The sequence below is a fragment of the Artibeus jamaicensis genome, unplaced genomic scaffold (assembly GCF_021234435.1).
Source record: "Artibeus jamaicensis isolate MK-2021 breed Jamaican fruit bat unplaced genomic scaffold, CSHL_Jam_final contig_519, whole genome shotgun sequence".
Lineage (NCBI taxonomy): Eukaryota > Metazoa > Chordata > Mammalia > Chiroptera > Phyllostomidae > Artibeus > Artibeus jamaicensis.
This window is the reverse complement of record NW_026521871.1, coordinates 9,311,179-9,327,387: the sequence shown is the minus strand read 5'-3', so window position 1 is coordinate 9,327,387 and position 16,209 is coordinate 9,311,179. Positions and strand designations below refer to the sequence as shown.

General features: G+C 37.3%; 1 protein-coding gene across 9 annotated transcripts in view; it reads left to right on the top strand.

Moving 5' to 3' along the window:
- Positions 1–4,129: 4,129 nt before the first annotated feature.
- Positions 4,130–16,209, top strand: part of CCDC66 (coiled-coil domain containing 66) — a 119,988-nt gene continuing 107,908 nt past the window's right edge. For 5 of the 9 annotated variants that reach the window (XM_053669335.1, XM_053669337.1, XM_037132108.2 and 2 more), the window contains exons 1-6: positions 4,130–4,203; positions 6,319–6,383; positions 7,066–7,091; positions 11,253–11,697; positions 13,322–13,472; positions 14,035–14,138. In XM_053669335.1, coding sequence (XP_053525310.1) covers positions 4,193–4,203; positions 6,319–6,383; positions 7,066–7,091; positions 11,253–11,697; positions 13,322–13,472; positions 14,035–14,138 — 802 coding nt within the window. In that variant the 5' untranslated portion in view covers positions 4,130–4,192. Of the gene's footprint in view, positions 4,204–6,318; positions 6,384–7,065; positions 7,092–11,252; positions 11,698–13,321; positions 13,473–14,034; positions 14,139–16,209 lie in introns of those variants that run through there. The other 4 variants (XM_037132107.2, XM_037132106.2, XM_037132105.2 and 1 more) reach the window with 4 other exon arrangements.

Genomic DNA, 16,209 nt, shown 5'->3' with positions numbered 1-16,209 from the left:
TACTTGTACATCACCATTCACTGCAGCATTATTCATAAGAGCTAAAACACAGAAACAACCCAAGTGGCCATCAACAGAAGAATGGATAAACCAATGTGGTACACCTATCGGTTGGCCAAAAAGTTCATGTGGTTTTTTCCATAAAATAAATGGCACATTTTTCTTTTTTAAAATATATTTTATTGATTATGCCATTACAGTCATCCCATTTCCCCCTTCATTCCCCTCCACCTTGCACACCCCCTCCTCCCATTGCCCCCCTTTAGTTCATGTCCATGTGTCACAAATTCTTTAGCTTCTACATTTCCCATACTATTTTTGCCCTCCCACCTGTCTATTTTCTACCTACCGTCTATGCTACTTACAGCATAAGTACCTTCTCCCCCCTTCTCCTCCTCCCACTCCCCTGTTGCTAACCCTCCAAAAAGGCACATTTTTCATTTTCACCAATAACTTTGTTGATTTGTATATTTTGAGTATAATAGCTATTTCCCATGTGGTATAATGATTGTTCTCAATTAATGTCTTGACTTCATAGCTATCAACGTCAACTGGCCTACCAGACAGTGGAGCATCATTCAGTGGGAAATCTCAGCACAAAACTTCTCAAATCACTTTTGACCCGTTCAAACCAGTCACACACAGCACTTTCTCCATACCACTGCATGAATCTTTTTTTGTGTATGTGTTTTAGTTATGTTTTTTTCCTTTCTTGAAATAATAAAGCAAAATATGCTGAAAATGTCACTTATTTTCTTCTATTGCAGGAAAAACTCAGTTCTTGACAAAGCAGTAAAGAATTACAGATCAGCAAGTCTATTAGTATACAAGCAAAGTTTATTAGTGATACATCCTCATGGAAGAGAATGGGTCTTGCTGAGGTCGGGGGGAAAAAGACATAGGGAATAGGTAAAAGCAAAGCAAGGATGACAAAAAGCATTAGATCCTTTATCCTGAGGACTTACATAGTTGGCAGGGTGAAGTGAGAGAGTTACATATTGATTGGTGGGTAAAGGTGGTGCCAGCTTTCCCAGGATTATGTGAGTCCCTAAATGTAAGTATGTGTGGAGGGTTGTTAATACAGATTCTTATCTTGCTCCAGACCAAGTTTGTTCATCATGTAAAACAAAGAAATGACAGAAGTCAGTTAATTAAAGTTGAGGCAGTTAACCCGGAGTTATTTGTGTGCTCTTTCTGTAAGCGCTAGGGACCCTCCCATTAAACAGATAGTGACTAGAGGCAGGTAATTGACCAAGGCTATTTTATGGGCTTCTTCTTTGGGCACCGTGGACCATTTCCTCTTCCCACCTCTAGACCATGGGATGAATACACAGTTTTAAAGGCTTTCTTTTCCAGATAGTGGAAATGATACATAAGAACATCAAGGGCTCCCCTCCTCCTGTGCTATCATGGAGTTTCTTGTGATGTTCAGAACACTTGCCAATCTTATGGGACCAGGCTCAGGACTGCTGAGTTAGTGGGTGAGACATACTTCTCTCCTCCTCCCTGCCTTGGTTTACTATCTATCCTACCAAACACTTCCATCTTCAACATTAAAATGGCTATACAAACATTCACCAATTTTTATGTATTTTTAATGCATGCTGGTATGACAGCTGTCGCAATGCAATCTAACAAAATTGTTTTGAATGAAGTTAAAGACAACTAAGTGCTACTAGAGCCATCTTAGGGGAAAAAACCAAATGAACTTTTTGGCCAACCCAATATATATATATAATGAAATATTATTTGGCAATAAAAAGGAATGAAGTTCTGGTATATCCTACGACACAGATGAATACCAAACATTATACTCAATGAAAGAAGCCAGACACCAAAGGACAAATATATTAATTTATTTATATGAAATATCTAGAATAAACTAATTCTTAAAGAGACAGAAATGATATTAGAGATTACCAGGGGCTTGAGGGAAAGGAGGATTGGGGAGTAATTTCTTAGAGAGCATAGAGTTTCTGTTTGGGATAATGAAAAAGTTAGACACTGGTGATAGTTACACAACATTGTGTCACTGAATTATACTCTTGAAAATAGTTAAAATGGGCCCTGACCAGGTTGCTCAGTTAGCTGGAGTGTCATCCAGTACACCAAAAGGTTATTAGTTCAATTCCTGGTCAGGGCACATACCCAGGTTGTGGGTTTGATCCCCAGTTGGGCTGCACAGGGAAGCAATCGATCAGTGTTTCTCTCTCACAGCAGTGTTTCTCGCCCATCCCCCATCCCTTCTCTTTAAAATCAATACATATATTCTCAGGGGAGGATTTAAAAAAAAAGAAAATGGTTAAAATGGAAAACTGTGTTACAGATATTTCAGTAGTAAAAAAGAAAAGATGTAAAGGTTAAGCATTATTATTAAATATACCATGTTTTCCTGGAGAGAGAGGGAGATAGTGACACAGGGAGATGAAAGGACCCTTAACAGTCAAAGGCAATATGTAATCCTCGATTGGCTCTTACTTTCTAAATAAAAAGCTGTAAGATATTCTTAGGACCAGTGGGAAAGTTAAATAGCAGTGAAACATAAATAGGGACAGAACATTTGATGTTATCATAAAATTACTAACTTTCTTAGGTGTAATAATGCTGTTGTTATATGGGAGAATGTCTTATTCTTAGGAGATACACGCTTTAATGTTTAAGAATGATGTGTTACAATATCTACAACTTACCTGCAAATAGTGATGCAAAAAAAGATTGTGCGTGTGTTGGGGGTGTATGGGTGTGCCTGCCTGCTCCTGTGTAGCGAGGGAGAGGAAAAGAGAGAAAGCAAATGTAGCAAAACATGAACAGTTGTCAAATCTAGATAGAGGATACACAGGTGTTCATTGTACTATGCTGTCATTTTTGTTTATTTAAACACTTTTATAATAAGTTAGAAACAAAATAAAAATTTTAAAGTGACATCATTTTACTTCCCAGAAATATTCCTGTTAACATGTTGCTTTAAATCCTTTTAACCTTTTTTCTGTGCATAGTTAAGTATTCCTTTAAAACAACAACATAGAGTCAAATGTACATTGGTACCTCTTCATTTATTGTCAAGTAAGTTAACAAATATTTATTTAAAGCATATCCTAAACTGGCCAGGTACACAGTGAATATTAAAAGATCTCTGAGTTTTCACTGAATGTACAAAGAGAATTGTGCCTTATTACAACCAAAGTTTGTAAAAAATCACATAAGAGGAGATAGATTAGAAAACTGTGAACTTTTAGTAACTGCATTGTAATCCGGGAGCATCCTCATGAAATACAATTCAGTTGTTGTTGGCATTTTTAATTTTTGCTGTTCATTCATTGCAGAAATATTTGCTGTCTATACCGCTCAGCACCTTGTACTGTCATTGTAAGTGCTGTCTGCCTCTCTGATGTTCACTCTGACACAGGATCTTATTGAAAGGACAGCCACCATGGTTTCCTAATTTACCCACCAGTGGGTTCCAAAGGAGCTTAAATTGAGATTTGAAGAATGAATAGGAGTTAGATTCACGTTAACACTTGATTGGATCATGGTCTCTGGGGTTAAACTGCTTGATAGCAAGTGACCTTGGGCGAGTCATTTAACTTCTCTCTGCCTCAAGAATAATATTGTAAAACTTAAATAATAGACATAAGGCACTTAATCCATGTCTGGCATGTAAGAGCTAAATTTATTGACTACTTGTAGTTGTTGCTGCTATTAAAAAGAGGTACTATGTGCTAGGCTTGGTGCTGAGGTCACAAGAAACAAGACATAACCTGCACCTTCCCTACTACTTTCTTCCCAGTAGTTCTCTATTTTATACTAAAATAAACCTCTCTTCTGAATATAAAACATAGAAAATGTAAATGTCCTAAAAACATTTGTTTTTTGTTTTCCTTATTTTTGCCCCCTCCACATGGGTTGAGGTACTACTCTGAAGGCTTGAACTCTGGGGGGATAAATTGCCAGGAACACAGATCTCTACCATCTAAATGTTCACCAGCAACACCAGGCCTGGTGGAAAAAGGTGGTCACCTCTGCAGCCCCGCCCCCAATGAGTTCACACATGAACAAACGCAACTCTGATTGGTCCTTTCTCCTACCTCGCCGGCTTCCTCTATCGAATCGGCATAAAGATTGTTGATCCGTGGCGGCAACCGACGTACACAAGGGGCTTGAGTGTGTTGTGGAGCGAGCGAGAGGTCAGGCCATGAACTTGGGGTAAGCTGGAGCGTGAAAGGTGGGCGTCACCGGGAGGGGGTGAGGCTGGTCTGCCCTGGGATATGTTTCGCCGAGAACCTTCCGGGCCTACGGCGCTCGAAGTGGCAGTGCCATGCTCCCTGAGGTGGACTGGTCAGGGGGCTGGGTCGGCTTTACTACCCCCCACTGCCCTCGATTTTTCACTTCATAACTAGAATTTAAACTGTGGTTGCAGTTTTAACCCCCCTTCTTTCCGCCCCCTCTTTTACCTCTGGGTGGAGAGGGAGGGAGGAAGAGCGTGGAGGACTGGAGGTAAAGGGGGAGGGCAGGTGGAAAGATGACGCTTAGCGGTATTGGGGGGCGGGGGAGGGGGCGGAATCCTGGCCCAAGCCCCTGGTTCTGTCCTTTGGAGTCTGCAGTGGCCCGGCTCCTAGATGAATGTAATGTCTGCCATGCGGGGAACCGAGGCTTCTCAGGGAATCCCTGGATTACCAGTACCGGGCACATTACTGGCCCTAATTCAGTAGTGATTGAGTAAATAGAAAGGACTCTTGCCTGGTTTTTATTATGGGGATGTTTAATATTTTAAGATGATGATGCCCTGGCCGGTGTGGCTTAGTGGATTGAGCCCTGGTTAAGGGTCTCTGGTTCCGTTCCCAGTCAGGGCACATGCCTGGGATGCGGGCCAGGTCCCTGTTAGGGGGCACGCGGGGTGGGGTAGGGAGACAACCACACGTTAATGTTTCTCTCCGTCTCTTTCTCCCTCCCTTCCCCTCTCTAAAAATAAATAAATAAAATCTTTAAAAAATTAAAAAATGATGAAAAGTCACCAAACTCAGATTACTGCACATCCTTTAGCAACTAGATTTTATGTTCTGGAGTTTAGGGATAGAAAAATAAGTAAGACGGTCGGCCCCGAAGAAATTTACAGTGCAGTGGTAAACAGACATGTGGCTGTTTGATTGAAGGTATTTTTCTGTTTCATCAATGTAAACACGAACTTTTGTATCCCTGCAACAGGGAGACCCTTAAAACCCATTTATTCCCTAGTGTTTTGGCTTAATAAATACATTGAGGTAATTTGATTTCCCCGACCTTAGCAAAACCTCATTTCGTGTTTCTAATCAGACCTTCCCCAACCTTCTTCTTTGGCCCGCTGGATTTAATTTTGTCTCCTGGAAGTCACTTTTGTCCCACCTTTAAAAAAAATTAGTTGGCTTAGTAGACTATTCTTGTCTTTATAGGAGTTTTTATTAGGACCATAACAGATGTACAAGTTTATCGGCAGTGTCTACTGTTACTTTGTGCTCTTTGACTTGACATGCACAAATAAAAAGTATAGCAGATGTAGTTTATTATATGTAAATTTGTTGTAGTAGCAGAAGTGTCAATAAATACGAATATGTATTAGTTGAAATATTCAAAATAGAATGGAACTCTATCTGTGAATAATCCTGGTGGCAGTGTTATAGCTTATTTTCAAATAATGCCCTAACATGCTATAAAATGTGTTAGTAATGAGATCATTGTAAAATTGATAAATGGTAGGTACATATGTTTTGCACCTTTAACTTAAGTGAGAAGTACTGATAACAGCATTATTTTTTCCAGTTTACAGTTAATAAGACTTAAATGATAGTACAGTAATTGAATAATTTGTTGCTTACCAGTAACAAATGAAGTTTCAGGTTAAAGATAACAGATTCTTCGTGTTACTGGAAAGTTTCAAGAATATTCTCTCAACAGGCTGACAGGGACCAGAGGGGAGAGGGGAGGGAATTTCAGGGGGAAAGGGGAAGGGTTTACAGGAACTAGTATAAAGGACACATGGACAAAAACTAAAGGGGGTGGAAATGGGAGGGAGGTGGGGAGCACTGAGGGGTGGGCTGGGATGAGAGTAAAAGACAGAAAACTATACTTGAACAACAGTTAAAATAAATAAAAATTTTTTTAAATGTTCTCTCTGTACTTTCTAGTTTTATCTTGAATTGAAAAATGTTTTTAATTATAAGAATGGTTTCATATTTACAAGATTCCTGTATAATTTTAAAAGAAAGGTTTATTTTCTAGGTTCAAGTGAGTGTTTCTGGCTATTTAAAATGTTGCTGTTTCTTACGAGTTTTTTTTATTTTGCAGAGATGGTTTAAAGCTAGAAACTGAATTATTAGATGGAAAAACCAAGCTAATACTATCTCCATATGGTATGTTGTGTTACTGGAATCTAAAATGTTAGTTTTTTAACTTCCTGCATAAAATGTATACTAGTTTAACAGACTTTTTGCTTGTGATAGAATGATATTTAAATGTCACTTTGAAAAAAGCTGTTTATCCTAACGTCCTCAAATTTATTTTTACCAGTGATTGTCTCACTCTTACCACTGTTAGTATTCATAAAATTTAATGTTCCAACACGTCATGTGTTGTATATCTCTTTATTATATTCGCATATAACAAATAATCTTACTGCTTAATGAATACTCTAGGTGAACATATAATTATGTTCTATACATGTAAAAAATGCATTGTTTGAGAAATTAAATGTATAGTAAGACTACAGTTGCTAAGTCATTTTTAGTATTATAGTAATATATTTATTATTATTATTTATTTTATTATTTTAGAATTAGTTTTAAAACTCGGAATAAATTTGGTGGCCTTCGCATTCACGTTATTTTCTTTTTCCCTGATCTCTTTATCATTTTACTTTTGAAAATAAACAAAAATGAAACAGAAATACTTGATCCACATTGTAAAACATTTAACACTTTTGGTGTTAATATTTTTCTACTTAATATCTTAAAACATGCTGATTTTAAAAGATTTTTGTAACTGCTTTAGTATATTTTTAGTTGATAGCGTGGTAATTTTTTTTTTCTTTTGTAGAATGTAAATCAAAAATTTCTGTGAAGGTAAGTCAGAAAAAAGACTTTGACCTGACCTATTTTCAAATGTAAAATGTGGTTTTCTTTACAGTGACTTGAAAGTAATTTGTGTCAAAATATTATAAGGGGTTAGGAGTGTTGGTGATAAGTTATTGTTCCTTTGCTTTCAGGCTGGTCCTTTCACAGAAATGGAATCATAATATTTCCATTGTAAAAGCCTTTTAGAACCCTTGTCTCTAGATCAGTGCTGTCTAATAAAGCTTTCTATGATAATAGGAATATTTTTAAATTAATGCTGTCCAATATAGTAGCCAGCCACTAGTCATGTGTGATTATGAACACTTAAAATGTGCCTACTGTGACCAAGGAAGTGAATTTTTAATTTTATTTAATTTAAAATTTAAATTTAATAGCTACTGTACTGGACAGTGTAGTTCCCAAGATGTTTAAAAATAGATTTTCAGACTTTAAAACAAAAATATTTTTCTATTCATATTCATTTCATTTTTTAAAATTTTAGTTTTCAGTTACAGTTGACATTCAGTATTATTTTATACTAGTTTCATGTAATTAAACAATCATAAACTTTACAAAGCGTTACCCCTAATATTTTTCAGTACCCACCTGGCACCATAACTAGGTATTACAATATTATTAACTATGTTCTCTATGTTCCCTTTGTATCCCCAGACTCATGCCATTTTTCCTCACCAAAAGGGTGTAGTTTGCTTCACAAGTTCTTACATGCATTTAACATTCTCCTTTAAGAAGTCACACCTACCCTGGCTGGTGTAGCTCAGTGGATTGAGCATGGGCCTGTGAACCAAAGGATCATGGTTCGATTCCCAGTCAAGGCACATGCCTGGATTGCAGGCCAGTTCCCAGCAGGGGGCACATGAGAGGCAACCATACATTGATATTTCTCTCCTTCTCTCCTTCCCTTCCCCTGTAAAGATAAATAAAATCTTTTTTTAAAAAAAGATCACACCTGAGCTTTATGGAAAAAAAATTTAAGTTCTTTCTTTTTTTAAAAATGAAATTTACTGAATACCTACTCTGTTCTACTCACAGTACTGGGAATATAAGACAAAAATCTCTGCCTTGTGGAGTTTACTTTAGAAGGGGGTGGAATGGGCAGACAATAAGAAAAATAAACATAGAATATTATAAGATGAAAGTGCTATAGAGAAAAGTAAAGGAAAGAACAGGAAGAGGCACAGTCATTTCAGAGCTGCAGCAGCCTTGGGAAAAGGGAGTGGTAGGGAGGTGTGGGGGCAAAGGTAGAGCAGGAAACCTGCTGTTTTGGATAGGGTGGCCAGAGAAGACCTCACTGAGCTGGGGATACTGGAGCAAATGTTTGATGGAGGTGAGTGAGTGATGCATGTAGAATCTGAAGAAGAAAGTCCCAGGTGGAGGAATGAACTTGTGCTGAGGCCTAAAACTGGAGGTTCTTGTTGAATTTAAGGAATAATTAAGAAGTCCAGGTGTCTGGAGGCTAAGAGGTAGAAAATAAGATTAGAGATCAGTTAATGGGGACAAATGGGAGGGTGCCCCAGTCATTAGGTATTTTTTGGTCAGAGTGAGAAGTTCAGCTTTTCTTACAAGTAAGATGGGAACCTATGGAATGCTTTTGAAGAAAGTGACATGATCTGACTAAACATACGTATTAAAGTAATCACTGTGGCTGTTGTGTTGAGAATACACTGGAGCAAGGGTAGAAGCAGAAAAACCAGTTAGAAGGCCTTTTAGTAATTTAGGCGACGGGTGTAGTGACTTAGAGCAGAGGGGTGATGAGATAACAGTAGGGTCAGATTCAGGATATAGTTTGAAGATGGAGCAAAACAACTTTTGATAACAAGTCGAATGAAGCAAATGAGAGAAGATTCAAGGATAATTCCAAAAATTTTGACATGAGTAACTGAGGTGGGAAATACTGAGGAAAGGTAGCTATTTATTTAGGGACAGGAGGGAGAACAGGAGTTCAGTTTTGGACATGCTGAATTAGAAGTGTCTATTAGAAACCCAGTGGAAGTGTTGCATAGGCAGATGGAACCTGGATTTAAGGGAGAGAGACATTCTGGAGACAAGTTTAGTATTCACCATCATATGGATAATACGTAGGGCCAGAAGAGTAATGGAGTTGTCAGATGAATGAGAGAATTTAAAGAAGAGATATTGGAACTGAGCCCTAGGCACTCCAACATTAAGAGCTCTGGGAGAATAGGAGGAGCCATTAAAGACTCGGAGGAACCGTGAGAAGAACCAGGATTGTGGAGTCCTGGAAGTAAAGTAAAGAAAATGTTTCAAATGGAAGGAATTATCAACTGTGTTAGATGTTGCTAACAGGTGTAGTAAAATGAGGATTTGAGAATTGATGGTTGAATTTAGCAGTGTATAAATTATTAGTGACCTTGATAAGCAGTTCTGGTGGGTGGTTGGGTGAAGGCTTTGTTGGAATGGGATTATAGGAGATAAGAGGAGAAAGTGGGATCAGGAATTTTTTAAGATGTGAACCAGCAGAAAAGAAATGGTGATGATTCAGAACAAAGCAAAAGGTTGCTGGAGAAAGGTCCTTGAGAAAGAGTTATGGGAATGTGTATTAGTAACAGGAGGGCAAGCAGTTTGTATGCATACAGATGCTGGTACAGGTTTGGTGGAAGAAACTTGAAGTTTTTTCTTAATGCTTCCCTGTAAGATTTTTTTTTTTTAAAGATTTTATTTATTTATCTTTAGAGGGGAAGGGAAGGAGAGAGGGAGAGAAACATCAATGTATGGTTGCCTTTCGTGCATCCCCTGCTGGGAACTGGCCTGCAGGGAACCTGCCTGCAACCCTGGCATGTGCCCTGACTGGGAATCGAACCGCGCTTGTCTGTTTCGCAGGTCCGTGCTCAATCCACTGAGCTACACCAGTCAGGCCCTGTAAGATTTTTAATAAAATATTAATCAAAGTCTTAGGCTGAGAATGAGTATGAAAGAAAGTGTTAGGAGCTAGGGGAAAGTCGAGATTGTTGCTAAAAGAATGAGAGTAAATACACTTTAGAAACGTGACTGCCAGGTAGCACGAAGAGCTCATTTATTGTTCTTGGGTATGTATGTAAGATGAAACCAGATGTTGTGACTGTATGTTTTTCTCCTTGCATGCAAGCACAGAGTAGGTGAAAAGTTATTTTACCAGGTTTCAGATTTGCCAAGTATACATGCCATAGGGCAGAGGAATTGAGAATGGAAGATGGTGATGATATTAGTTGATTATGGAATTTAAGATTGGTAAGGGGGGACACGAGGACAAGAAGCAGGTGGTAGAATCAACAGATTATAGATCCCAGCAGAGTTAGAGAATTGTTGGGGTATACAAGAAAGTTAAGATGGACAAAATAGGAGGTGGTAGTCACATGCAGTGCTTGAAATTGAGATTATGGAGGGATTGCAGTTATGAGTAGTTAATTAGGTCAATGTAAGGTATCACTGTGGGAATGTGTAACGGGTGTTGTGAAGGACAAGAGTGTAGGAGCTGAGATCAAGGAAATGAGAATAACGTATGTGGATATGAAAGTACTGATAATTAAGACAGGAGTTGGTTAGAGGGCTGATGACCCACAAGCTAGGTTACTCAAAGAATAAAGGCCAGTAACCCATGGGTCTATACATGCTTATAAAGAAGAGAAGTAGTATGGGTGATGTAATGATGAGATTCAGTGCTGGTATGGGATAGAGATGTCCTGAAAGAACTAGAAAAAAAGTTCTTCTATATTCTTTATTATCCTGAATAAAGTAATAATTTCCAGTTGTGGATAAAGCTTTCAAGTGAAGATTTGCAAAGGTTAAATGTTAGTTTCTTTTTTTTTTTTTTAAGATTTCATTTATTTATCTTTAGAGGGGAAGGGAAGGAGAGAAGGAGAGAAATATCAATGTATGGTTGCCTTTTGTGCGTCCCCTGCTGGGAAGTAGCCTGCAGGGAACCGGCCTGCAACCTAGGCATGTGCCCTGACTGGGAATCGAACCTTGATTGTCTGGTTTGCAGGCCTGTGCTCAATCCACTGAGCTATACCAGCCAGGGCAAATGTTAGTTTCTTATGGATTCATTAACAAAATGGGAAGAAGTTTAGAGGTCTGTTTTATCACAGATTAAATAAAGGTAATTGTTTTTCATGGGCTATTATAAAGAAAAGATTTTTGGTGTCTTAACAGATGGGAAAGAAGACCAAGACTGGAAAATGTCCTTTTAGAACAAAGCAAGCTGGATACATTCTAAAATCAACACAGAATACTTGTATCAAGAATGAGAAGGAGAAGCAAAAGAAGATTGGTTTAGAAACTTCACTGGTAAAGGGTGAAAAAAATAGTATGGCTTTTTCACTCACTAAGGATTTATGCAAGGAGTATGCTGATAAAGACTGTCCTCATATCCAGAAAGAGATTTCTCTTGCAACCTCTAATATACAGAAGACTAGAAACACCATAAATACGTCTGTAGTAGCTAAACAGAAACTTTACAAAAAACACATCACAGGTGAAAATATGAAGAGTAGTTTGGTGTGTCTAACACAAGACCAACTACAACAGATTTTGATGACTATAAACCAAGGAAATAGATCTGTTTTGCTGACTGAGAATGGAAAGGAGGAGGAAACAAGTAAGACTTTCTAAAACTTTAATTAATAATTTCATTGATATAAAGTATTTAGAATTTTCATTGGATTTTATGTAACTGTGCCTCTTAAATTCTATTTTAACATTTAACAATGTTTAAAAATAATTACTCTTTTAAAGAACATTCATATGCAGAATTACATCTATAATTATAATATGCCATATTTTAAGGTTAATGGCCAGAATATTGTTCTCATGTACCATAGCCTTAAGAAACTCAGTTTTCCTCAGGTGATCACTTCCACATTGTCTTTGCCAGAAGAAAACATGTGGTACAGAGTGACTCCAGGCAACTTGTTGACCTGTATTGTGAAATTAAACTGTCTTGGCTGGCCCACAAGTACATAAGTTGGAAATAAATGTTTATCTTCTCGTGTTACAGGGGGAAAAAAGGAACCCAGTTTTCTGTGGACTCTGGAAAAGATGTTATTACAAAACACTATTATACTTATTAGAATGTAGGAGACTTTACTTACATTAATATTTAGTGTTCTAAAAATTACTATAGTATTTCTAGTGAAAATTGAGGGAACCTAACTCTGAAGATTTGACTTGATTGCTGAAAATGTTGATTTTCTTGGCCCCCACATTTTGCTTCTCCTAATTCTCAATCCATACTAAGGATTGGCAGCACTGTCTTTTGAAAGGAAGTAGTAGTAGAATGTTACATGCTTTCTGTTTCACTAGTCATAGTTGTATTGTTTTTAAAGTCATCTCATTTCAGCTTTGAGCTAAGGAATTGAGAACATGAGTAGAAATATTAAAATTTTGTGAGGCAATAGATAAAAGTAAAAGTAACAGTTATGAGAAAGATGCCCCATAACTGGTTTGGAGAACAGGTGGCTCTTACATACATACTCCAAAGGTGTGGAGATGGAGTTATTTACCCTCTTTTGATCTAGGTTACTCCTTGTAAGATGAGAGAGCTAGATTTTGTCTTTAAGTCTAGAATTCTAGCTCAGAGAACAAATATAAAAACTTAGTAGGGATAATGAGAGAATATCAACAAAGTTAAAAGCAGAATTTGCCTAATCATATAATGGCCTGCATGTTAGATACCTTTCTCTTCACTAGGAGAACTAGCACATTAAGGAGCAATTAGAATAATGTCTGAGCCAAGTAGATGAGCCCCATATTTGGAATAGATATCATAAATATCTGGGGCACAAAGACAGCAGTCCACGGTCAAGTTTTTCCCTCATTTTCTAGCTAAGTGAGAAAAATAAGGACGAGGTAATGAGTTTTTCATAAAGCTACGTTCTTTTATTCTCAATAAAGTGGTGAATTATGTTTTCATTTATATTATTTGTAAAAGTGTGGTTGGCAGGAGTAAGTGGAGATGTATTTTTGTTGTTGTTGTTTGCTGTTTGATAAAGCAATTTGTATGGCTTTGGCCATACTGCTAGGCCTTTTTACCTCTGTTGCTCAGTTTCCTTTTTTAACAGAAAGGGAATTATAATACCCACTACCAGGACTGCCATGAGAAGTAATTAATTAGGTAATATGTAAGATAGTGTTTTTTAAACTGTGTAGCAGTATGCCAAAATAAGGTATTGTAATAAATGTAATTTTAGTATTAATTTTAAAGCATACATTTTACCTCCTAGGTCAGTACAGTCTACATTTAAACAGTATTCCTAATCAGCCAAAGGATGAGAACATTATGGGACTACTACAAAAAACTGAGGCTATTTCACATGTCCAGGATGAAAATAAAAATCAGGAAACATCTAAGCAACCTGAGCAGAAAATTCTCATGTATGTAACTCATACCTGTTATTGTTGGGTCATCGTATGAATATGGTTTTGCTTTTCCTTTACTTTCTTGTGACATACTTACTCTAAATACTAACAAAGACACTGAAATAGAGAACACGGGGACAGCGACCAGAGGGGAGAGGGGAGGGAATTTCAGGGGAAATAGGGGAGGGATTTAGAGGAACAAGTATAAAGGACACATGGACAACATCTAAGGGTGGTAAAATGGGAGGGAGGTGGGGAGCACTGGGGGGTGGGCTGGGATGAGAGTAAAAGACAGAAAACTGTACTTGAAAAGAGAGATAGTTAATAGTTTATTAATATTTATGGAGTATATTGTGTAGAAACTTACACTGTATTTTCCTTTGTATTAAGGGCACTTTTTTGTCCAAAATGTTTAGGGAAAATTAAGAATGCACATTATACATCGGTATTTTGATTACATACCATGGTTGTAATGATGGACATAGTAATCCTATGTATAATGTGCACAAAAATGTGGGTGTGCATTATGCATGGTAAAATACAGTACTAAGGTTTCTGTTATTTTTTTTTGTCTCAGAGAGAATGTATGGAAACCAGCTGACATATTTAGTACACTGGGGGAAAGAGAACGTGATAGAAGTTTGCTGGAAGCAAAGAAAGCCCAGTGGAGGAAAGAGCTTGGTAAGTAATTATTACGACTTTTATTATCGTTTAGTTGCTTTATGGAATTAAGTATGAACTATATCTTTTAGTATAATATTAGAAGTATTGCTTTATAAAAGTTGCCATCAAGAGTAGTTGCATAAGAATGCTCTGTAAATGCATAAGATTTGTGGTTTTACATTCACTTAGATTGTATTTTTTGTTTGGCACTCTGTGGTGTGTACCAAAGCCAGAGGAGAACATTACTGTTACCAAAATCATTCTGGAGCTCCTGGATCTCAAAGATTCCAAAACTTTTCTCATTTCTTGAGAATCTATTATCATATTTTTCTATTACAGAAATCCTATGGGTTTAAAAAAGGTTTTTTTTTTTTAAAAAAAATAGAGAGCCCTAGCTGGTGTGGCTCAGTGGATTGACTGTCAACCTGCAAACCAAACGGTCGCTGGTTTATTCCCAGTCAGGGCACATGCCTGGGTTGCAGGTCAGGTCCCCAGTAACAGGCATGCAATGACACATTGATGTTTCTCTCCCTTTCTTTCTCCCTCCCTTCTCCCCTCTCTAAAAATAAAGAAAAATCTAAAAAAAATAGAGTGTTCATTTTTAAAATATTCAAAATGTTCTAATGGAGAATCATCAATATTAGTATATTCCATACAAAACCAAGCTTTATTGCTTTTTGTCAGCCTATAGATATCATACAATAGAAAAATTTATAATTTCTGTTAGGGTGATAATAACTAAGAAACTCGCATTACCTCTCAGAGTAGACTTAGCATCCAGAGTTTTGAAAACATACGAAGTAACAGTTCTACTTCTTAGGAATAGCTGTACTAAGCATGAAGATGGGCTTCACCCTCCTGTGAGGCAATCATGTTGGAACAGGACAGGTGATCTAGAAAAAGATAAGCAGAAAAAATAGGGAACGAAATGATATTGGAAGTGAAGGTAACAGGAATGAAGAAATTAAATGTATGGTAGCAGAGTCATCAGATTTGGAGATCTGTGTTTATAGCATAATTTCAGCTTTAAATATTTTCTTGCAATTCAAATTTAGGTTATCAAAATGCAATACAGAACTTCTGAAGTAAGTTGGAACCACTTTGAAATGACTTTTATGCTTTAATTATTATCTTAAAAATACAGTTTACATTCTTTTACTTGATAATGTTAGAAAAACACATCTTTCCATGTTAAAGCTATGCTTTCATTCTTGGAATTTAAATTTGTACATCTGAAGTTTTAAGAACTTGGGGTCTTGTTTGTATATATCTGTCTGTTAGACACAGGGTTTTATGTTTTTTACTTTTCCACCGTTATGAATAATAATAGCTGACACTTATTAAATATTTATTTTGTGCTAGGCCCTATACTGAAATAGGCACTATTATCGCTCTCTTGACAGAAGAACAAACAGGTTTAGAAGGGTGAATAACAGTTTACCTATAGTCACATAGCTGGGAAATGGTAGAACTTGGATTTGATCCCCATGGTTCTCTTTGAGTCCAGGGTTCTAGCTTTTTAAGTCTCTTAGTAGTAATTGAACAAACATTACAGGAAAGTAGAACCTGAGAATAATTAGCATAATATATGTTGTTCTGAAAGAATTTTTCTTTATTGATAATTGTAATAAAAAATTTTACATCCATTTATGCCCTACTTAAACTTCGTTCTGATTAAATGATTCCATACCCCTTAAAATTATTCTGTCTTGTGAGTTAATCTCCTCCCCATAAAACAGTTTTCATCTGTGTTGGAATCTGCACTCTTTAAGAAGGTCATGATTTGCCCTGACTGGTGGTGACTCAGTGCGTTGAGTGCTGGCCTGCAAACCAAAGGTCACTGATTCAATTCCCAGTCTGGGGCACATGCCTCGGTTGCAGTCCAGGTCTGCAGTGCAGGGCGTATGAGAGGCAACTACAACATTGATGTTTCTCTCCCTTTCTTTCTCCCTCCCTTCCCCTCTCTAAAAATAAATAAACAAAATCTTTACAAAAAAAAAAAGAGAAGGCCCTGGCTGGTGTGGCTTAGTGGATTGAGCGCAGGCCTGTGAACCAGAGGATTGTGGTTCGGTTCCCAGTCAGGGCACAT